A 20,637-nucleotide genomic window follows, 5' to 3' on the forward strand; every position below is an offset into this window, starting at 1 on the left:
AAGTAATGTCAGACATAAGTTTACATTTTCATAAAATAATTAACAACATCTGGAGTAAATGTATCTTCGTGCTGGTTTCAGAGGAGGATTCAGTGACCTCCTGACATCATCACCTCCAAAAACCTCAACAGAAATGTCCTCTACAGCTTCAAGTAGATACTCAAATTATACAGATATTCACTTTGACCTTCGTCGTGCTACATTCCAAAGTATTAAATATAAATATCTTTAATCTAAAGTACAGATACAGCAATGTAAAAACACTCCATTAGAAGTAAAAGACCTGTATATTTGATATTATAAGTTTAGTAAAAGTACAGAAGTATTACCAGTGAAAATGTACTCAAAGCATCAAAGTAAAAGTACTGATCATGCAGACGATTTAAAGTACTTTATATACTTTTCTAAATACATTTGTTTCACTAAATTACCTCAAAGTCAGGAGGAAAGGAAACGTGAGGTCAAAGATCTGACATCTTTCACAAACCAGGAGACAAGAAAAGTGAAATGAAAGCTTCATGTGTTAAAGCTGCATTCTCTCTAGTGTCCACCAGGGGGCGACTCCTCTGGTTGTATAGAAGTCTATGAGAAAATGACTCTACTTCTCTCTTGATTTATTACCTCAGTAAACATTGTAAACATGAGTTTATGGTCTCAATCTCTAGTTTCAAGTCTTCTTCAATACAGCATGATGTTCATTTAGTACATTATGGTCCATTTAGAGTCAAAAAGCAGGGGATGATTTAGGGCGGGGCTTACTGTGATTGACAGGTCGGTCTGGGAACTCTTTCATGTTGTGTTTTCACTTCATGAAAGTTAACTGTAACATTTTGTGTTTAAACTAAATACCATCAATGTATTATTAAAACATAACCCACATTTACATGTTTTAATCTGTCTGTTCTGAATGAGTGAAGTGATTTTGTTGATTCTTACATGTTTATTAAATAAAGTTGGGGTTTCGTTTGGTGGTGGGACCGCTGGAGCCAAACTCCAGGACCCTCTGGGGGCCCGAGGGCCAGAGTTTGGGACCCAAACATCAGTTTAATTGTCCGGAGTCGTGACTTCAGCCGTGCGGTGTCGCTGCTGTTAAAACACACTCAGGAAGCTCCCGCAGGTCCGCGGGAGCGCGCAATGAGTCCGGGGTGTCCCAGGGGACGACGTGTGGCGGAGACGCGCGCTCGTTAGAGAGTGAACGGAGAGAGAACCGGAGCTCCGCGTCACTGTAGCTCCGCTCACCGGAGAGTCCCGGTTCTTCCCTCTAGTCCGGTTGGTCTGTTGGAGTTTTCATGTTGGGATGTTTGTTCTGCTTTTTCTTTTTACAAACACTGAACTCTTTTTGGGAGACGTAAAGATCTGATCCGTGCGTAAAGCTGCTGACACCAACGGGCCAAAAAAGAAACACGTGATTTCTTCGCGTTAAAACTACAAACCTTCACAGAGTTCCGTTCGGTGGCGTCTCGCTGCGGCGCACGTGCTTCCTGCTGAGGATGTCCAACAGGTGAGCTGCTGTCCAGGTGAACCGGAGGACATGAGTCCAGGATGGCCTTTACGCACCGGCTCGCTCTGCTCCTGCTCGGCTTCACCTTCATCCACACGGTCAGTCCCTTTCTTCTTCTTCTTAATATTAATATTATCACTATTATTCAAGTGATTATCTCATAAAAACACTGTTATTCTTATTTAAATATGAGTTATATTCATAAGAACGTAGCTGATATTGTTTATATTGGTGTTCAGGGTGAGTTCATGACATCTGCGTCTCTAAATATTTAGTTTTAATCGGCTTAATATCATAATTAGGCCACAACATTCCAAAAATAGACACAAAGTGAGATTATACAGTGACCTTTATTTATGTATGTCCTCTACTATTCCAACTGAGACTGTTATATTTCTGTATTTTCAGACCCACAGCTTTCAGTCACCACATTCTCTCATAACTATATTTTCTAATCTTCCACTTTGCTGCTTTCAGCGTCATTAAATGAAACGTGACTGTAAATTAACTCAAACAGCAGCAGCTCTCATTCCACTCAAACCATTTCATTCTAGATTCACTTCCTGTTTGCTGGTTGTTGTTTTAATGTTCAGGTCTGTGTTTAGACTCTGTGTCTGGACCTCCAGTGTGTTCATATATATATATATATATATATATATATATATATATATATATATATATATATATATATATATATATATATATACACACACACACACAGAAGGTATCAGCTGTGAGAGGAGCTCAACATGCAGAGATTAGAGGTTTTAGAGATCAGTGACTCATTTAGGATTTTATTCCTGAAGAAAAACAATAACAACAAATAAAATGTTGTGTCTTTTGAACTCAAATCTTGATGCACGTTTACAAACAGAACAGTGTCAGTTGTGTTTTGTAGTTTTCTAACTGGTATTTTAAATTCTAGTTCTGCATACGAAGAACAGAAACCTTGTTTTGATTTAAGGTCACATTTTAGTTTTAACATCTTTTCCCTTTTTATTTCTTTTAAAGTTGGAATAAAATTCTTTAATATTTTTGCACATTTCCCCCCAAAATTCAGCCGTGCGTGTTTGTTTTTGTTGAAAACGTTGAGCTCTCCGTTAGAAGTCAAACCTTGTGTTGCCTTCAGGGAACATGTGACAGCGGCACAAAGAGGACTCAGGACTTCAGGTTGTATAAGTTCCCTCTGTGTCGTCCTGCAGCCTCAGAAACTTTACACAAAATCACATTTAAATCTATTTTTCTCCTTTGAGAATATATCTGCTTCACCTCCTGTCTGCTGGACGTCACAAGAGAAACGTGTCGGCTGTGTTTCAGTAGATTCTGCTTCCTTTCATGATCTCACTGCAGGACAGTCAATACGTAAACCGTTGAGCTCATTTTGATATTAAAACACATTAAAGAGCAGCGAGTTCATCACCTTTTGTTTGGATTAAAGCTGAACTGTGATTCGCTGATTTAATCCTCGTTTTTTGAAAGTACTTTAAAGCTGCAGCAGACGACTCTGCAGACAAACTGCTGAAGTTCAGCATGAAGATCGTGCAGAGAGACAGCAGTGAACTCTTGTGTTGCGTTTAAAGAGGAAACCAGCGAGCAGACTGATCGCTGGTTAGTTTGGAGCTTTAGTTCCTTCTCTTGTTGACGCTGAGATTCGCTGAAGTTGCAGTTTGTAGCTGCAGCTCAAGTTAAAAGTTCAGCTCATAAGAATCCTTCATGTTCTTTGTGTGTGACGTTTAAAAGTTCCTGTTCATGTTGCACTGAGCTTTTTTATTTAATGACACGCAGGTGAACAGATGTGAAGGAGAAACCTGTGACATTAATGTGCTCGAGAAGTTACAATTCTTTAATATTTCGGTGAGAATCTGAGATGAAGTCACAGAGTAAAGTTTAGTCCCGTTTTCTCTCCATGGAATCTCCAACATTGATGCATAATTTGCATAATTAACACCTGTTGACCTGACCAGTGTGCTCTCTCTCCCAATGCATGCTGGGATATGCTCCCCCATACGGAATAGTGATCATATACAAGTACATGAGATGCATTTATATGTTGCTTCTAACCGGTGAGTTAATATCAGACTGCTGCGTCTGTTTCTCCTTCTCAGAGTCATAACAAACATGGGTCAAAGGGTCAAACATGAGCTCACTGACATGAGGCTCACAGTCCGAGGATATCAACATCTCTGGTGTCCGTCATTAATAAACATCCAGAAATCTACTTGGTAATCATAGAAAAGACGCTCTTTATAGCTGCAGAACCTGCCTGAGAATGATCTCGTTTTAAAGTTTCCTTCAGTGTCAAAGTAACACAGTGATCGTTGTCTGTCCATCCGTCACTGCAAACAGGATTCGACGATTCGGCATATTTTTAATGGTGCTAATTATCCAAAATGTGAACAAATATAACGTTAACGTAACGGAGCTCAAGCTGCCAGGAAACTCACGACATTGTACTTCCTGTTTATGTCCCTAAAGCATTACTGGAACTAACGTTTCATCGTTTTTAACAAATAGAAAAAGTCCAGAATAATAAAACAGATTAATAATAATCAAATCTATTAATATCAACTTTTATGTAGCTGCACTTGGGGCACTGTTGTCTCGATGTTGTCCCATATATAGTACTAGTAGTACTACTAGTACTAGTCGATAGTACTTTTGCTTTTTGTCGCTGTAATCTGCGGTTTGAGGTCAGACGAGGTTCAGGATTACGAACTGGAACAAAGGTTTCGTCCGTAATGGATCTGTGTGTATTAAAGCTCATTAGGAGACATGAGATGACGTTGTTTGTTGGATTAAATAAATTCAAACGGTTCATCCTCTGTGTTTATAGTTTCTGTTTTGAGAAGAAAGAAAATTCATGCAATACTTTCAGATCTGAGATGTTTGTTTGTTTGATGGAAAATAAAACCACACGTTTGTGTTTGTAAAGATTTACGTCTCATAGGAACCAATGTGTTTTGAGCTCAGTGCCACAGACAGGAAGTCAGACAGTATTGAGAGACGGACTGATTACTAATTCATGGCTCATTTATGTTGTTTACCTGTTTGTTTATTTACCCGAAGTGTTTGTGCTTTCTTTGGGCTGTTCTCAATAATAATAATCGGACATTAAACATTCTTTAAAAAGCCTCCACGGGTGTGACGGTGTTGAGGTGATGTTTGATTGGTCGATGTGATCAGGTGATCGTCTGCAAGCGACAACTCAATGGACAGACGAGAAATAACAAAAGCTTGAGGGGTGTGTGTGTGTGTGTGTGTGTGAGCGATGTATAAACACACTGACAGGTCTGAAAAAAAAAAAAAAGCGGCAGTGAATCTCAATGTAAACGGACCACACACACACACACACACACACACACACACACACACACACACACACACACACACAGTATATCAATGAAGTCAAGTTGACACACTCCTATTTAGTTTGAGTGTTTCTCTTTGTGTTCATGCTGCCCTTTGTTTACACCTTCGTTTGAGGAGTCTTCTTCAGCTGTACCAGGACACACACACACACACACACACACACACACAAAGTCAAACTATTCTACTCAAACTCTGCTTCTTGTAGTCCAACTCTGCTTCTTGTAGTCCAATTCCACATATTCCAATATTTCTATCATTAACTGTCAGCGTCTTAGTGCCACTGTAGGTAATAAATAACGATCACATTCAGAGAAAGAATTTAGAATTTCCGCCTTAAAGTCTTCAATTCCCGAGAAAAAAAACAACTTCTCTGAGATTAAAGTTGTAAATCTACGAATAAAACTCACAAATGTACAAGAAAAAATGTCGAGATTCTCTGAGATTAAAGTCACAGATTTCCGAGAAAGAAAATATTTTTTTTGTCAGGGAACCACATTGCTTCACTTTGCAAGGCTTCACCAACAAGGCCCTAATACGCCATGTTACCTAATAGCATCACGGTGCACGTTATTCATTTTGAGCACATTTCATGCACAGAAGTAGGAATTTCTGATTTGAGGAAAAAGTTTATCCAAAAACCTCCCGGAGAACGTTTCAGATTGCAAACACATGAACTCAAGTCCAGAAAGCTGAAGCACGTTCATCAAACACCAGCGCTCAGCCCGAGACGCGGAGAGCCAGAGTCTGAACTGTTGACTGACGCAGTTTGTTCACGTTGGAGATAATATTCATAATATTTATTTCCTCTCGTCCCGACAGGTTAATGGAAAGTTTCCTAGCTGCCAGTTCCAGTGGGAGATGCAGAGAGCCAGGAGAGAGTGTCACACGCTGCTGCAGCAACAGACGGCCGCTAGCACAGGTGCACGCACACACACACACGCACGCACGCACGCGCACACACACACACAGAAGGAATTGTTTGGAAATCCCCATCAGCTTTAAAGTGATATAAATGCAGAACACACAGTTTTAAGGTGGCTAACAGTTTTGGCATCTGCAGGAACAAAAACTCAAAAAAATTACTTTAAAACACACACTTACGCACAAATGTCTGTGTTGTAATGTGTGGGTGTGTGTGTGTGTTGACTGAGGTCAGCTATGTGAAGAGGAGGGTGTGTCTGGAAGCTGTTTCATTCTGTGTTGCAACACACTCGCTATCAATCAATTATTAACCTCAAGAGGAAGTGCACACACACACTGATACAGTACATGCACAGCTATGCTTCTCTGTTTTTCCTAAAAGGTCATGTGTGTTTCAGTGTTTCACCACAGTGATAATAAAAGAGCGTTTTTTCTGTGTGGTCTGCAGCTTGTGGACTCTGGGTTCTTTCTCACACGTGCGTGTGCGTGTGCGTGTGTGTGTGTGTGTGTCTTAAAGGTTAAACCATCATCAGATACTCTCATCCGCTCCGTGATGCACCAGCGTTAGAGATCACATCTTTTAGTTTAATAAAGCAGCTGTTTGTGTTGTTGGTTCGTTAGACTCTGACTCTACTTCATCTCAGACGTAGATAAACTTTGTTCACATTTACCTCACAGCCGTCGTTACTTTACAGATTATTTAAGAAATGCATGAATCAACTAATAACTTCTGTCACATTATTGTAGATTAAGCTATGCAGCAGTATATAAAGTATTTACCAGCTGCAGCATTAAAGTGATGAACACATGAATGCATCAATAACTATAATCCACTGATATAATAAATATTATTCAGCATGAAGAGTACTTTTACTTTTTATTCTCCAAGTATTTTTTGATGCCTGAATTACTAATATGTAGATTTGCAGGACTGTTACTTGTAACCGAGTATTTGTACACTGTGGTATTACCACTAATACTTGAGTACTTCTTGAGTACTTCTTCCACCACTGATGCTCATAACTTCAGATGAATTCATAGTTGCTTATAACACGTACAAATATTAACAAATCAACACCCGACACGAGTGCAGATTATTTAAGTCTTTTCTTTGACGAGAAAAAAATAAGAATCTCTGTTTACAAGTTTACAAAAGTACTTCTTAAATTCCTTTCAGCAGTTTTAACCAAAACGATGAAGCAGAATTAAAAATATTGTGTCATAATTTCTTGTAAGTGCAAATGCAAAACCCTTAAACCCAAGAAGTTTAAATTTATTTAATCGCTCTTCAAATATAAAAATTTGACTTAATTTGCAAGAAATTGGGGATAAGTTGCTTAAATGAAGTTATTAAAAGATTAAGTGGCATAAACAACATTTAGAGCTGCACTTTGGTTATTTAACAATGACATTTAGTTGTTATACCTCTTAGTATATTATTAAATTCATTCTTACTGTGAATGATAAGTGAGTAAAGTGATACATTAATGATTTCACGAATTGCAGCGGAGCCAAATGGCTGAACTTCAGAGGATCCAGAAATGCTTTTATGTTTCCTGACACGAGATCAGTGAGTTGAAAGAATTAGCTCAGACGAACAGGAAGTCGTGAGTGTAATTTAACCCTGTGTGTGTGTGTGTGTGTGTGTGTGTGTGTGTGTGTGTGTGTGTGTGTGTGTGTGTGTGTGTGTGTGTGTGTGTGTGTGTGTGTGTGTGTGTGTGTGTGTGTGTCGAGGGTGTCACGGCGAGTGGGACAATGTCTCATGTTGGAAGAAGGCGGCGGTCGGTGAGGTGATGACCCTCCCCTGCCCCTCCTCCTTCCTGCGTCTGTTTGGGAAAAACGGTGAGTCGGCCGTCGTCATAATATCTGAAGTTAATATTCACATATATATATATATATATACTAGAAAGAGACACCAACACTACAAAAGACACAAGTAGAATACAAATACACACAAATAGAAAACTAAGACATCAAAACATTTATAATGCACTTATAAAGACTTAAAAAAGAGACATAAAAGACGATTGATTGTTTCATGGTGTAAAAATACAACTCTTGGTGTCTCAGGTAACCTCAGCAGGAACTGTACAGAGAGAGGCTGGTCTCACGTCTACCCCCCCATCGCTGTCGCCTGCTGGTCCAACAACACGGATGAACCCAACGAGGTCTGTTCACTTTCTGTGTGACGTTGTGTTTGTGCCGTGTGGGTCCAGGTTGATACAAGCAGAGAAAGTTAGAGGGAGCTGCCTTAAATTAACTAAAAGTCCCAGTTTAGACCACCAAAACCCACTTCAGACCACCAAATACCCAGTTAAGACCACCAAATAACTAGTTAAGACCACCAAATAACTAGTTAAGACCACCCAAAACATAATTAAGACCATCAAATAACCAGTTTAGACCATCAAATAACATAATTAGTGTTTTGTAATCAGAACAAGTGTACGTGTGAAGTGTCACGCAGCTCAACTCCACATCACAGGATCGTATCTCTGGTTTGACCCACTTTGAATGCTTTGTTCAACAACAGGCATCAAAACAACCACAGAGCCAGTTTATTCATCGTCTGAAACGCAAACCACAGACTAGTTTCAGTGAGTTCTTATTTGCAATGTAAGTGAAAGAGAGACATTTTCTGCAGAGAATGCATTTTATAGTTTTGCTTGCAGTGTAAAAAGATCTAAGTCCCAAAACCAGATCTCATCCCACCAAATGATGCTTAAAGGATACGTTGTACCACCTAAAACCCCCTTAAGACCATCAAATAACCAGTTAAGACCACCAAATACCCAGTTTAGACCACCAAATAACCAGTTTAGACCACCAAATAACCAGTTTAGACCACCAAATACCTAGTTTAGACCACCAAATACCAAGTTTAGACCACCAAATACCCAGTTTAGACCACCAAATACCCAGTTTAGACCACCAAATACCCAGTTTAGACCACCAAATACCCAGTTTAGACCACCAAATACCCAGTTTAGACTACCAAATAACCAGTTTAGACCACCAAATAACCAGTTTAGACCACCAAATACCTAGTTTAGACCACCAAATACCAAGTTTAGACCACCAAATACCCAGTTTAGACCACCAAATACCCAGTTTAGACCACCAAATAACCAGTTTAGACCACCAAATAACCAGTTAAGACCACCAAATACCTAGTTTAGACCACCAAATACCTAGTTTAGACCACCAAATACCCAGTTTAGACCACCAAATACCCAGTTTAGACCACCAAATAACCAGTTTAGACCACCAAATAACCAGTTAAGACCACCAAATACCTAGTTTAGACCACCAAATACTCAGTTTAGACCACCAAATACCCAGTTTAGACCACCAAATACCCAGTTTAGACCACCAAATAACCAGTTTAGACCACCAAATACCTAGTTTAGACCACCAAATACCTAGTTTAGACCACCAAATACCCAGTTTAGACCACCAAATACCCAGTTTAGACCACCAAATACCCAGTTTAGACCACCAAATACCCAGTTTAGACCACCAAATAACCAGTTTAGACCACCAAATAACCAGTTTAGACCACCAAATACCTAGTTTAGACCACCAAATACCCAGTTTAGACCACCAAATACCCAGTTTAGACCACCAAATACCCAGTTTAGACCACCAAATACCTAGTTTAGACCACCAAATACCTAGTTTAGACCACCAAATACTCAGTTTAGACCACCAAATACCCAGTTTAGACCACCAAATACCCAGTTTAGACCACCAAATACCCAGTTTAGACCACCAAATAACCAGTTTAGACCACCAAATAACCAGTTTAGACCACCAAATAACCAGTTTAGATCACCAAATAACCAGTTTAGACCACCAAATACCCAGTTTAGACCATTAAATACCCAGTTTAGTCTACCCAAAACTCCCTTAAGACCACCAAATACCCAGTTCACCACCCACAACCTACTTTAGATCACCAAATAATCAGTTTAGAAGATGTAAAGTAATTCAGATTTTGTGCAGAGCGTACTGTAAATCACTTTAATTAGACCCCTCAACATTTAGGACCGTTATCATAACTGTAGGAGAGCACAGAGTTCAGTTTTGACATGAGTTCATCTGGTTTCACCAGAATCTGACCCGGTGGCTCCGATGACGAGCTTTAAGAATAACTCTATAGAAACAGACCATCTTCTCTCTGGTGGTCTCTTTACTAATGGAGGTCTGATAGAGGATCAGGACTACACTGAGACTGGTTCATATAGAGGATCAGGACTACACTGAGACTAGTTCATATAGAGGATCAGGACTACACTGAGACTGGTTCCTCATAGTAACTTTAAATAAAGGCTCTGAACACCACTGGAGGACAGCGGGGCGTTCAAAGACTTGAACACAGCGTGTTGTGGCGAGACGCCGGCTTAAGCTCTCGGATGAGTTGTGGGTTCAGCTCCTGGTCTTGGCGCTCTCTGCCCTCTAATCTGGTCTGAAGGTAAACTTCTTCAGAGGATCGTGAAGCAGAATATTTCTTGTAACGCTGTTTTAACCGGAGGCTGGAGCTTAAACCTTCTGACCTGCTCAGTTATTGCTTCTCGTCACGGCTGCATTCCAGGACCCTTCGGTTTATACGGAGCTTTAAACAAGCAGGTAACATCCAGGTTTAGGAGAACATCCGGGACCGTTATTGTGTCCACACTCAGTTCATGCCACACACTTCTCTTCAAGAAGAAGAAGAAGTATGTTATTCAGCCGTCACACACAAATCAATAAGTGTACAGAAACAAAATGCTTATATAAGCCGGACTTACATTATCAATTCAATCCATCCTCAAAAAAACGTTATAATATGATCATCCAGCGTACGGAGATCTTTCCTCCAGCAGACCGATGTTCGTTCCTCGAGTGAAACTAGAAGTCAAATTAATTCATCACGTAACTTTAGTAACATTACTTCTGTTATTTTAACACAAACGACGTCTTTTATTAAACCTAACTAAGTATTTCAACAGAAACTAATAAATCACACATCTGAGCAGTGTGACAGAAAACAGCAAAACAAAGAGGTGAATTTTAACAGCACGCACACACACGCACACACACACACACACACACACACACACACACACACACAGCTGGGTTGTGATCCTCTCCAGAGCCCCTCAGGTGTGAGATTCCCGCTCTTTGACTCTCAGTGAAGCTTCTATTTGTTTCCTGTTTGAAGAGACGGAGGTTTTCCGTCTGGAAAACATTCAGCGGAGACCAGACGTCACCGCTTGGCGCTCACACAGATACTCGCACTTCACAGCTGATTGTCCTCTCGCTGCGACACAGAACAGATCTTTAAATCAACAGACTTTAATGTCTCCCGGTCTCACACGTGAGGCTGTTTATTGTGACTTTAAACTGTGAGCTCCTCAGTGAAACTATGAAGCCATGATTGATTCATCTGAGACCAACAGTCATGTGACAACAAGGAGGAGAAACTCTGACTGAACTTCAGGAAGTGAACACAGAGAGGAGAGAGGAGAGGAGAGAGGGGAGAGGAGAGAGGAGAGAGGAGAGGAGAGAGGAGAGGAGAGAGGAGAGGAGAGGAGAGGAGAGGAGAGGAGAGGAGAGGAGAGGAGAGAGGAGAGAGGAGAGGAGAGGAGAGGCTGAAGTAGAGGATGTCAACATGTAAATACACATGGAGTCTCCATTTGTTCCAACATGGGTAACACTTGTGGACACTTGTAAACATGTTGGATTTATAGATTCTAGTGTTTTCCAATTTTCGTAAAATAAATTATCAAATAAATTCAACTTACGTTTTTCTCTTTTTAATGATAACTGTGTTGTTCTGCACTGAAGACATGTTCTAGTTCTCTCTACTTCTAGTCATGATGGTTCTGTTTCCATCGAGGAGCAGGACTTTTATTTTCTGAGCGCTGACTCAGTGAATCAAGAACTTTATTGTCATTATGCAACAAAATGGCGGCTGCGTCATCCTCAAATGGTGCAAAGAATTAAAGGACTTCACACATATTTACAAGGAATGAATGAGACACGAATGAGATGAAAACATAACAATAAATATCACAACGTCGATGGTGTTGCTTTAAAACAAAGGAGCATGAAGATGAAGTCGGTCCGCAACATTTGGACTTTCCATCGCGGCCCGCTCAGCCGCTCAGCCTAAAGTTCAGCACGGCTTTAACTCCCCGGTGTCGGAGAGGAAGACGAGCGAGCCGCGAGTAGCTCTGGATGGAGACGCGTTGGACATAGAAGGAAATGTGGCTGCAGCAGGTCATCGGCTCGCAGCCTGAGAATCAAACTCAGGAATGAGACTCGGATGCCAGGCTGTGACGGGCCTGTGTGTCCTCGCATATTTGTGTATTTAGAGTAAGTACTGAAAAGTAGTACAACGGAAAAATACTTTTCTTAGAGGGTCAAAAATGTCCAAACAGTTTCGTTATTTTTTGTCTGTGCAGGATTTATCAACGTCTGAATTAAAAGGTGACGACAGTTTATGTTTGAGTTGCCATGTGAACGTCTGATTAAACCACACACACACACACATACACAAACACACACACATACACACACACATACACACACGCACGCACACACACTTTAGTTTGCATTGTTGTAACTTAAGTGATGAATATTCTAGAGAATTATCACAGATTTTAAACCTTGTTTTTAGGAGATTTAAGTAAAGAAATGAACAAAAATGTAAAAGAAACAATTGTTATGTTTATATGCATGAAGAGGTTAAATAATAATAATAATTAAAACCTTTTTAAAACTTGTCAGAAGAAAACAAAGACAAAACAAAAGACGGAGAAAAATGAAAAGTAGGAAAGAATTTAGACAAAATGATGAAATGAAAAAGCTTCGGAACAAAAGACGGAAGAAAAGTTTAAAAATAATTAGCAAAGGTAAAGAAAAGAGTAAGGAAACATGGACTCATTAAAACAAAGGAAAGAGGAAAGGAGTGAAGGATGAATGTGGAAAGAAAAGACGGAGAGGACAACGTCTCCAGAGATCTTTAAGTGTCTCAATATGTACGTTCTTACAAAGTGAGACGTTGAGACATCTGTGAAAGTATGAATAAGTTCATATTTAACGCTCATGTGATGTTTGTGTCGGTGTCAGACCAGGTGTGTTTTTACATGTGTTTGTTAAAGTGCACGTGCTCATGCATGTCTTAATGTATACACTGATTGTGTGTGTGTGTGTGTGTGTGTGTGTGTGTGTGTGTGTGTGTGTCCAGTTTATTGCCAGATGGTGTGTCAGACATGGGGAATGTTGTTTATAGTTGACGAGGGAGAGCGATGAACGCCTGGCACCGACACACTCACTCACACACACACACACACACACACACAGTTGTGAAATGGACCAGAGTCTCCTCCTGACCCTGCTTTTATTGTGAAAGGGCATGTCCACTCGAGACACACGAGGCTCCAGCAGCTCAACGAGTGCAGATTAAAACCGTCTGTGCATCTTTTAAACATCACTCGTCGCTGTTTTGTTAAAAGCGTCTCTCCACACAGAATACTCGTTCCTGATTATTTAATATGTAGATTAATGAAGAGCAGCGCCCTCTAGTGGCTTTAATGGTCTTTACAACCAGAAAGAGTATTTTATACTTCTATTCTACTACACTTTAGAGGCAAATACTCTACTTTTTACTGCGTTACGTTTGTTTAAAAAAGGTTGCAGGGTTATTTATTAATACCAAATATGAATCGGCTGATTAATTATGATGTATTATTATGCAGTATATTCCATTAACTTTTGTAGCAACTTTACACGTTTCTTGCGTCGTGTATCTCTCTATTCCTTTATGTATCGTTTCTCTTTGATGTGTTTTCCTTTTTATTTTTCTCTGTGAAGCACTTTGAGCTGCTTTTAATGTATTTTAATTTGAGTTCACTTTATTTAATTTAGTTCAACATTTTATTTTACTTTATTTTAAATGTTATTTTATTTAGAATCAGCCCACCTTCACCAGCTGCAACATTAAAGTGATGCATTACTAATTATAAACTATATCATATTTTATGGGTTATAATTAACATCATTATTATTTTCTGAAATGAGACATTCTGCATAATGACTTTTGGTACTATAAGTATATTTTGATGCTCATACTTTTGTATTTTTACTGAAGTAAAGTAACTGAATACTTCTAATTAAAATGTATTTTATGTTATTATTGTATGTTTGTACATTTTGCTGGATGAGTGAGCTGTGTGTGTGTGTTGGTGTGTTTGTGCAGCTGGTCTTCTACAGGGTGGTGAAGATACTGTCCACTCTGGGCCACAGCCTGTCCTTCATCACTCTGCTCACCAGCACCATCATCATCTGTTTGTTCAGGTAAACCAGTCACACTACCAGGATGTTTTAAGGATTACTCCACGTATATGTACACATATATACGTATATATAATATAAACACACAGAGGTGATAACAGCTGAGTCTGCTGAACTCAGCTCAGTCTGGATCAACTCTGTTCACTGGACTGACTCCTTCACTGGGTTCACACTCGACTCCCTCTGTAAACACTCTCCTCAACATCCCTCTCTGTGTGTATATGTATGGATATATAAACATATATATATGTGTGTGTGTGTGTATTTATATACATACAGGAAGCTCCACTGCACGAGGAACTACATCCATCTGAACTTGTTTTTGTCCTTCATGCTGCGAGCCGCCGCCGTGCTGACCAAAGACACGCTGCTCTTCTCCGACGACCAAAACACCGACTGCAGCACGCAGCCGTCGCTGGTGACACACACACACACACACACACACACACACACACACACACACACACACCTTTTGGGCCTGTGGTGATTTATTTTTTTAATAAACTAGAATATGTCTTGTGCATATTTCTAAATATTTGCGCATTTTTGACGAAACCACATGCACATATGTATTTATATATATGTATATATATATATGTATTTATATATGTATAACTTCCTTGTAAATATAATTTAGTTTTATTTTCTCCTTTACTGCTACTTTTATATACTTTGTTATATTTTAATCGCCTATTTCATTGTTTTTATTTTAATTTATAATATTTGAATATTTCCTCATACTTTTTCTCACAATCCTGTTTTGTAAAATGACAATAAAGCTGAACCTTTAATTATATTTTTACGGTTTCAGTTGCCACTCTACCTGCGTTATTGTTTCCAACAGGGCATTCTTCCTGAAACATGTTTATTTTCATGAACGTTTTCATGGTACGAGTGTTGCAGCACAGGTCGTACTGGTTTATTATTAGTTCCTGGGGATTTAATCTATATAATGACACATTTCTGCATCCTATAATTGTTGTTTCGTGTGTTGTTGTAGGTGGGCTGTAAAGCCATTCTGGTGTTCTTCAACTACTTCATCATGGCCAACTTCTTCTGGCTGCTGGTGGAGGGTCTGTACCTGCACACGCTGCTGCTCGTCATCCACAGCTACTCCACCCGCCTCTCCGTGTACCTGCTCATCGGCTGGGGTTCGTATATCATGAAACATGTCTTATCTCTATGTAAAGTACAACGAGCATTACACACTGAAGACTGCACAGATGTTCACTAGAACTTTTGTTATTTTCTATCAACAAATAAATGCTGCATCAGAATAATTTTAACGTTAGAATCACGTAAGAAATAAAGCTTCACACAGTTGCTTTATTGGAGAAGCTCAACATTTTGGGAAATATTTACTTTATATTTCTCATTTATACTTTAAATGAGAAGATGGATACCACTCCGGTGTCCGTACGGTAAATAGGAAGTCATAGTCAGCAGCTGGTTAGCTTAGCTTAGCATAAAGACAGGAAATGGGGGTGAACAGCTAGCCTGGCTCTGTCTGACGTTAACAAAGTCTGCATACCAACACCTCTAAAGCTCACTAATAACACATAATATTGTTTTTGTTTAATCCATACAAATGTGTAAAAATGTAGCAGTTTCCTTCTTTATCGTTATGCTAAGCTAAGCTAACCAGCTGCTAGTTGTAGCTGTAGAGTGGTGTCGACCTTCTCATCTAACTCTCGGCAAAAAAGCTTGAAACTTGTTATCTGAAGACAGAAACTATTGCATCATTTCTGCACTTAAGTTTCTTGCAAAATCAAAATCACACACATGGACGGACTGACGGACGGACAGGCCAGTATATTTCATGAAAGGTCGGCTGGGAAACAGTCTCCTGGCTCCTCTGTGTTCACTCAGACCCGTTCCGCTGCCATGCGACACCTCCTTCCACCATCCGTCACCACTTTACCCAACACTTCCTCCCTAATGCATCAACATTTAGCTCCAGCTGTTTAATGTACGTGTGTGTGTGTGTGTGTAGACGTCACATTTCCTGCGTGGCACCTCGTGAGGATGTGCAGACTGAGAATCTAAACAGACTCCTTCTCCTCCTCTCTCCTCTCGTCTCGCAGGAATCCCTTTTGTTTTCATGGTGGCGTGGATCATATGTCGGATAAACCTGGAGGACACACAGTGAGTCTGAACGTCCTGAGAGGCGTTTTAATAGACAAGAGCAGCAGGTGTTGCAGTTTAACGAGTGACCGTGTTAACTGGTGACTCTCAGCCGAATGCGTCTGCGGTTGCTCGGAGTAAGTTTATGGTGGACGTAGTCATCATAACGTCACTCATTTGTTTGTGAACTGATGTTTTGAAGCCTCGAGTTCGGCGAATTTGCCGTCACCATCTTAGATTTATGCAACCAGTGAACAGGAAGTGACCATATCTGGACTGAGGAGGAGTGACGTAGAGACGCTGTATACGTCTCTGGTAGAGACCTGTCAATCACCGTGTAGCCCCGCCCTAAAGCATCCCCTGCTTTATGGTCTGTTTGACTCTAAATGGACCATAATGTACTAAATGAACATCATGCTGTATTGAAGAAGACTTGAAACTAGAGATTGAGACCATAAACTCATGTTTACAATGTTTACTGAGGTAATAAATCAAGAGAGAAGTAGAGTCATTTTCTCATAGACTTCTATACAACCAGAGGAGTCGCCCCCTGGTGGACACTAGAGAGAATGCAGCTTTAACACACAAAGCATCGGCTTCACTTTACAGAACCGGAGGTTGCAGCCTGGTTATCATAGATAAACACAGATGAGTATGTATTTAGATTTGGTAGTCCACCAACAGAACATGTAGGTTTCCTCGTGATAGTCCTCTGTATATTATCTAAAGCAACCATTAAGTCACCACAAGAAACCACAAACCGATTCGGCTAAAATTCACTGGTTAACACGGTCACTGGTTAAACTGAAACACCGGCAGCCTCTATTGCTACAAGCTATGAAACGTGATGACTGAACTGTTTGTAGCGGCCATTTTAAAACAGAATAAAGTCAAACCTCTGGGTCTCTTCATGGTGTTTGACGTTCTGTACATGAACACAGATGACAGAGTTGGATCATCTATTGACGTGTAGCTCCTAATGTGTCTGTTGTAGCGTTACACACTAGGTTTCTCCACCAAATACAAGTTTGTATCGGAACACTCGCTTGTACATTCTACCCACTCACTAACAGTCCTTACAAACAGTGACGCGCTGTTGCACTCCGTCGTACTTCCACTAAAAACTTGCGTACGACATCATTGTTTACAAACAGTTAAAGAGTCCATGCTTATGAAAATGCTAATGCTGATCAATGTTCTTATTTCCAGGTGTTGGGAGATGAATGAGAACCCGATCCCCAACAGACTGATGAACTGGCCCATCATGGCGTCTGTCATCGTGAGTTTGGCACCAACGTCTTATTCTAACGAGGCGTTCAGTTCAGTAACTTTCTGTGTCATGACTTTTATTCTCTGCCACGACGGTATATATTTAAAAATGCTCTTTTTTATGTCTGTTGTCTGTGTTTTCATGTGGTGAAACCGTTATGCTGCCGTCTTCAATTATGTAACAAATATTCATAATCTCAACGGTATTATCCTGGTAAATAAAAGTTAAATTCATAAAATATATAAATAATGTACTTTTTTCAATGTGGGACCTTCAAAAATGCACATTCAGTGTCATCCACAAAATCACTTATTTAAGATTATTTCAGTCAGATTTCCAGTTTCAACCTCAAACTCTTTGCAGTTGGATTTTTATTATTTTATAGATATATTCCTCTGCCATTTCCAGCTGCAATTACTCAAAGAGCAACATCTGGGAACGTTTTTTATCGACTTATTATAACATCCCCGTGCTTCTACCGTCGAATAACGACTTTAATAAACCGTCTCATGGCTGCGTAGTCGTGGGGTAACATTTGAAACCAGAGAGAAGCTTCAGTCTGGCAGTTTATGTCTAAAAATGTTGGAAAGCAGACGATCAATCACAACACGTTGTCATCCTGAAGCATATTGTCGACGAGCTGCTCTGCTTGATTCATTGTCGACAATAAAGTTGAACTACTTTGATTGCTGCTTCCCACTGTAGAATATATTCTAAACCTGAGTGAGTCTGACACTGATGAAGAGTAAATCTGGGCCTGAGTCATTTATCTACATGTACAGCACTGTAGATACTGCAGTACATGTACTAATACCACACTGTGAAAACTCTCCACGACAAGTAACAGCCCTGCATTGAAAATGTTACTTACTGCCATAGTGGATTGAGCTGGAGCTCATTTAGAATTATTAACTATTGATTATTTTTATTATGGATTCATCTGCTCATTATTTTCAGCAGCAAATCTTCACATTAGTGAAGCTGGAACCAGGAACTGTTTGCATGAAGAATGACTTAAACTAGTGTACAAATAGTTAGAAATATTTTAAACGAATAAGTACGTAGTAACAAAAGCTGTCAACTAAATGCAGTGAAGTAAAAAGTACAAGATTTCCCTCTGAGATGTAGTGGAGTAGAACGTGACCTGAAGAGAAAAGACTCAAGTGAAGGACTTTTAGTTTGCTTGGTAAATTTCACAGATTCTGATCTTTACTGACCAACAGGTTTCTGTCTCCGTTTCTTTCATGTAAGATCAACTTCGTCCTGTTCATCAGCATCATCCGCATCCTGGTGCAGAAGCTGCGCTGCAGTGATGTTGGAGGAAATGAGCAGTCGCAATACAGGTCCATATGTTACCTCTGTGCTTCTATTGATCCGATTTATACATTCTAGAGGGCTTTAAGGAGACATAATGAACCATCGGGCTGCTGCAGTTAAGGGCCTACGTGTTTCTAAAGTTGGACATCTTTTTGTTAACTTAGAGAGAAAAGACAAAAACTGTTTGTTTATTATATTTCAACATAAAAAGACAGTTTCCCAATTTTTTTGAGGAGAGAGAAACCAAATGCTGCACTTTACATTAAACATTTGGCACAAAAACAAAGATGTATTCAATAACAAAAGCATTTGGAAACACTGTTGTTTTGTCGTGTGTGTGTGTGTGTGTGTGTGTGTGTGTGTGTGTGTGTGTGTGTGTGTGTGTGTGTGTGTGTGTGTGTGTGTGTGTGTGTGTGTGTGTGTGTGTGTGTGTGTGTGTGTGTGTGTGTGTGTGTGTTCTCTAGACGTCTGGCTAAGTCCACCCTCCTGCTGATCCCTCTGTTTGGAATCAACTACGTGGTGTTTGTCTACCTGATGGAGCCGGCTGACAAAAACATGAAGCACATCAAGATCTTCTTTGAACTCGGCCTCGGATCCTTCCAGGTAACAGAACATACAACGGGTTCCACTGATTCCACATAAATAGACAACAGATGTGCACGTTCTTAGAGGAACAAAAAAGTATTTTTTACACATTTTGGAAGACATGGGCGCTGTTTATTGAAACTTGATTTGTTTAAATTTGTGTCTTCGTCTCCTTTAAAACCTGATCTATTTTTTTGCAGCATTTGTGAATCAGATCAGCTGTTTCAGTGTGAACAGCACAACTCGCATTGAAGATGATCTTTTCAGTTCTGATTTTGGTCCACTTTCATATGTGGTCCTGAAGCAGATACTGGAATCATATCGGAATTAATGCGACTTTTACACCAACTCATGAAAGTGGAGACGCTCTGAAAGATGTCCCATTACATTTAAAAGTGCAGATTTCTTCTCAAATGTTAATGTTTTGTTGGTAAAAATCCCCAAAATATGCAGCTAATAACATCAAGTTAGGTCCTTTTTGCTTTCATGTGAGAAGCCTTTTTGTCGGAACAGTGCGTGCCATATTTTTATAATTTTAACTCTTCTTACAAAACTATAAGATGATCGGAATCGGTTTATTGCCAAGGACGTTTGCATATACAAGGAATTTGGCTTTATGATTGGTGCATCACAATAAACACAGTGCAATGCTATAACACATCATTTAAATATAATAGATATATAATAGAATAAACAAACAAACAGATTAAGAGTATGTTAAAATAAGTCTGTTGTTAGAGATGCTGCCTAATCAGTAACAGATGCGTATGTGTGTGTTTCAGGGTCTGATTGTGGCGGTCCTCTATTGTTTCCTCAACAGCGAGGTGAGTCTGCACACACTGGTTTCCCAACTTTAATTTCTCCACTTCAGACACTGAACTCTTTGTTGGTGTATTATAAAAACAAAAAGGTCCAGATGGAGCTGAGGAGGACGTGGAGGAGTTTATCTCTCAAGCGTTACGTGGGGCGGGACTACAGGCTGCACGCCATGTCGGTCAGCCGCAACGGCAACGAAAGCTCTGCTCAGTTTCCCAGAAACTCCCGAGCCCAGTCCATCCTACAGACTGAGACCACCATGCTCTGACTGGAGGGGTCTGTTGTTATAGAGACGTTCAGAACTGATCCTCGTAGTCACCAGGTACAGTAGAGGCTCGAAGTCTTACTCAAGGACACTTTTTATAGACGTATCGGGAAGGACCTCTTGCTGGAC

At 39.9% G+C, this 20,637-nt stretch overlaps 1 protein-coding gene across 1 annotated transcript; it reads left to right on the forward strand.

Moving 5' to 3' along the window:
* The first annotated feature begins 1,542 nt into the window (after positions 1-1,542).
* On the forward strand, positions 1,543-20,511 carry LOC142937573 (vasoactive intestinal polypeptide receptor 2-like). Its single transcript, XM_076080564.1, has 13 exons — positions 1,543-1,599; positions 5,690-5,789; positions 7,526-7,633; positions 7,862-7,959; positions 14,037-14,134; positions 14,411-14,549; positions 15,132-15,282; positions 16,216-16,276; positions 17,465-17,534; positions 18,777-18,868; positions 19,307-19,445; positions 20,210-20,251; positions 20,338-20,511. The coding sequence occupies exons 1-13, from the start codon at positions 1,543-1,545 to the stop codon at positions 20,509-20,511; spliced, it is 1,329 nt and encodes a 442-aa protein (XP_075936679.1).
* Positions 20,512-20,637: the final 126 nt, after the last annotated feature.

This window comes from Anarhichas minor, unplaced genomic scaffold (assembly GCF_050575085.1).
Source record: "Anarhichas minor isolate MPS153535 unplaced genomic scaffold, ASM5057508v1 ptg000074l, whole genome shotgun sequence".
Lineage (NCBI taxonomy): Eukaryota > Metazoa > Chordata > Actinopteri > Perciformes > Anarhichadidae > Anarhichas > Anarhichas minor.

Excerpts from the sequence above, each read along its gene's own strand:
- LOC142937573 (XM_076080564.1), top strand. The coding sequence starts at position 1,543 with ATGGCCTTTACGCACCGGCTCGCTCTGCTCCTGCTCGGCTTCACCTTC. Across the intron at positions 7,960-14,036 it reads ACACGGATGAACCCAACGAG|CTGGTCTTCTACAGGGTGGT; the intron begins GTCTGTTCACTT and ends GTGTTTGTGCAG. Across the intron at positions 18,869-19,306 it reads AATGAGCAGTCGCAATACAG|ACGTCTGGCTAAGTCCACCC; the intron begins GTCCATATGTTA and ends TGTGTTCTCTAG.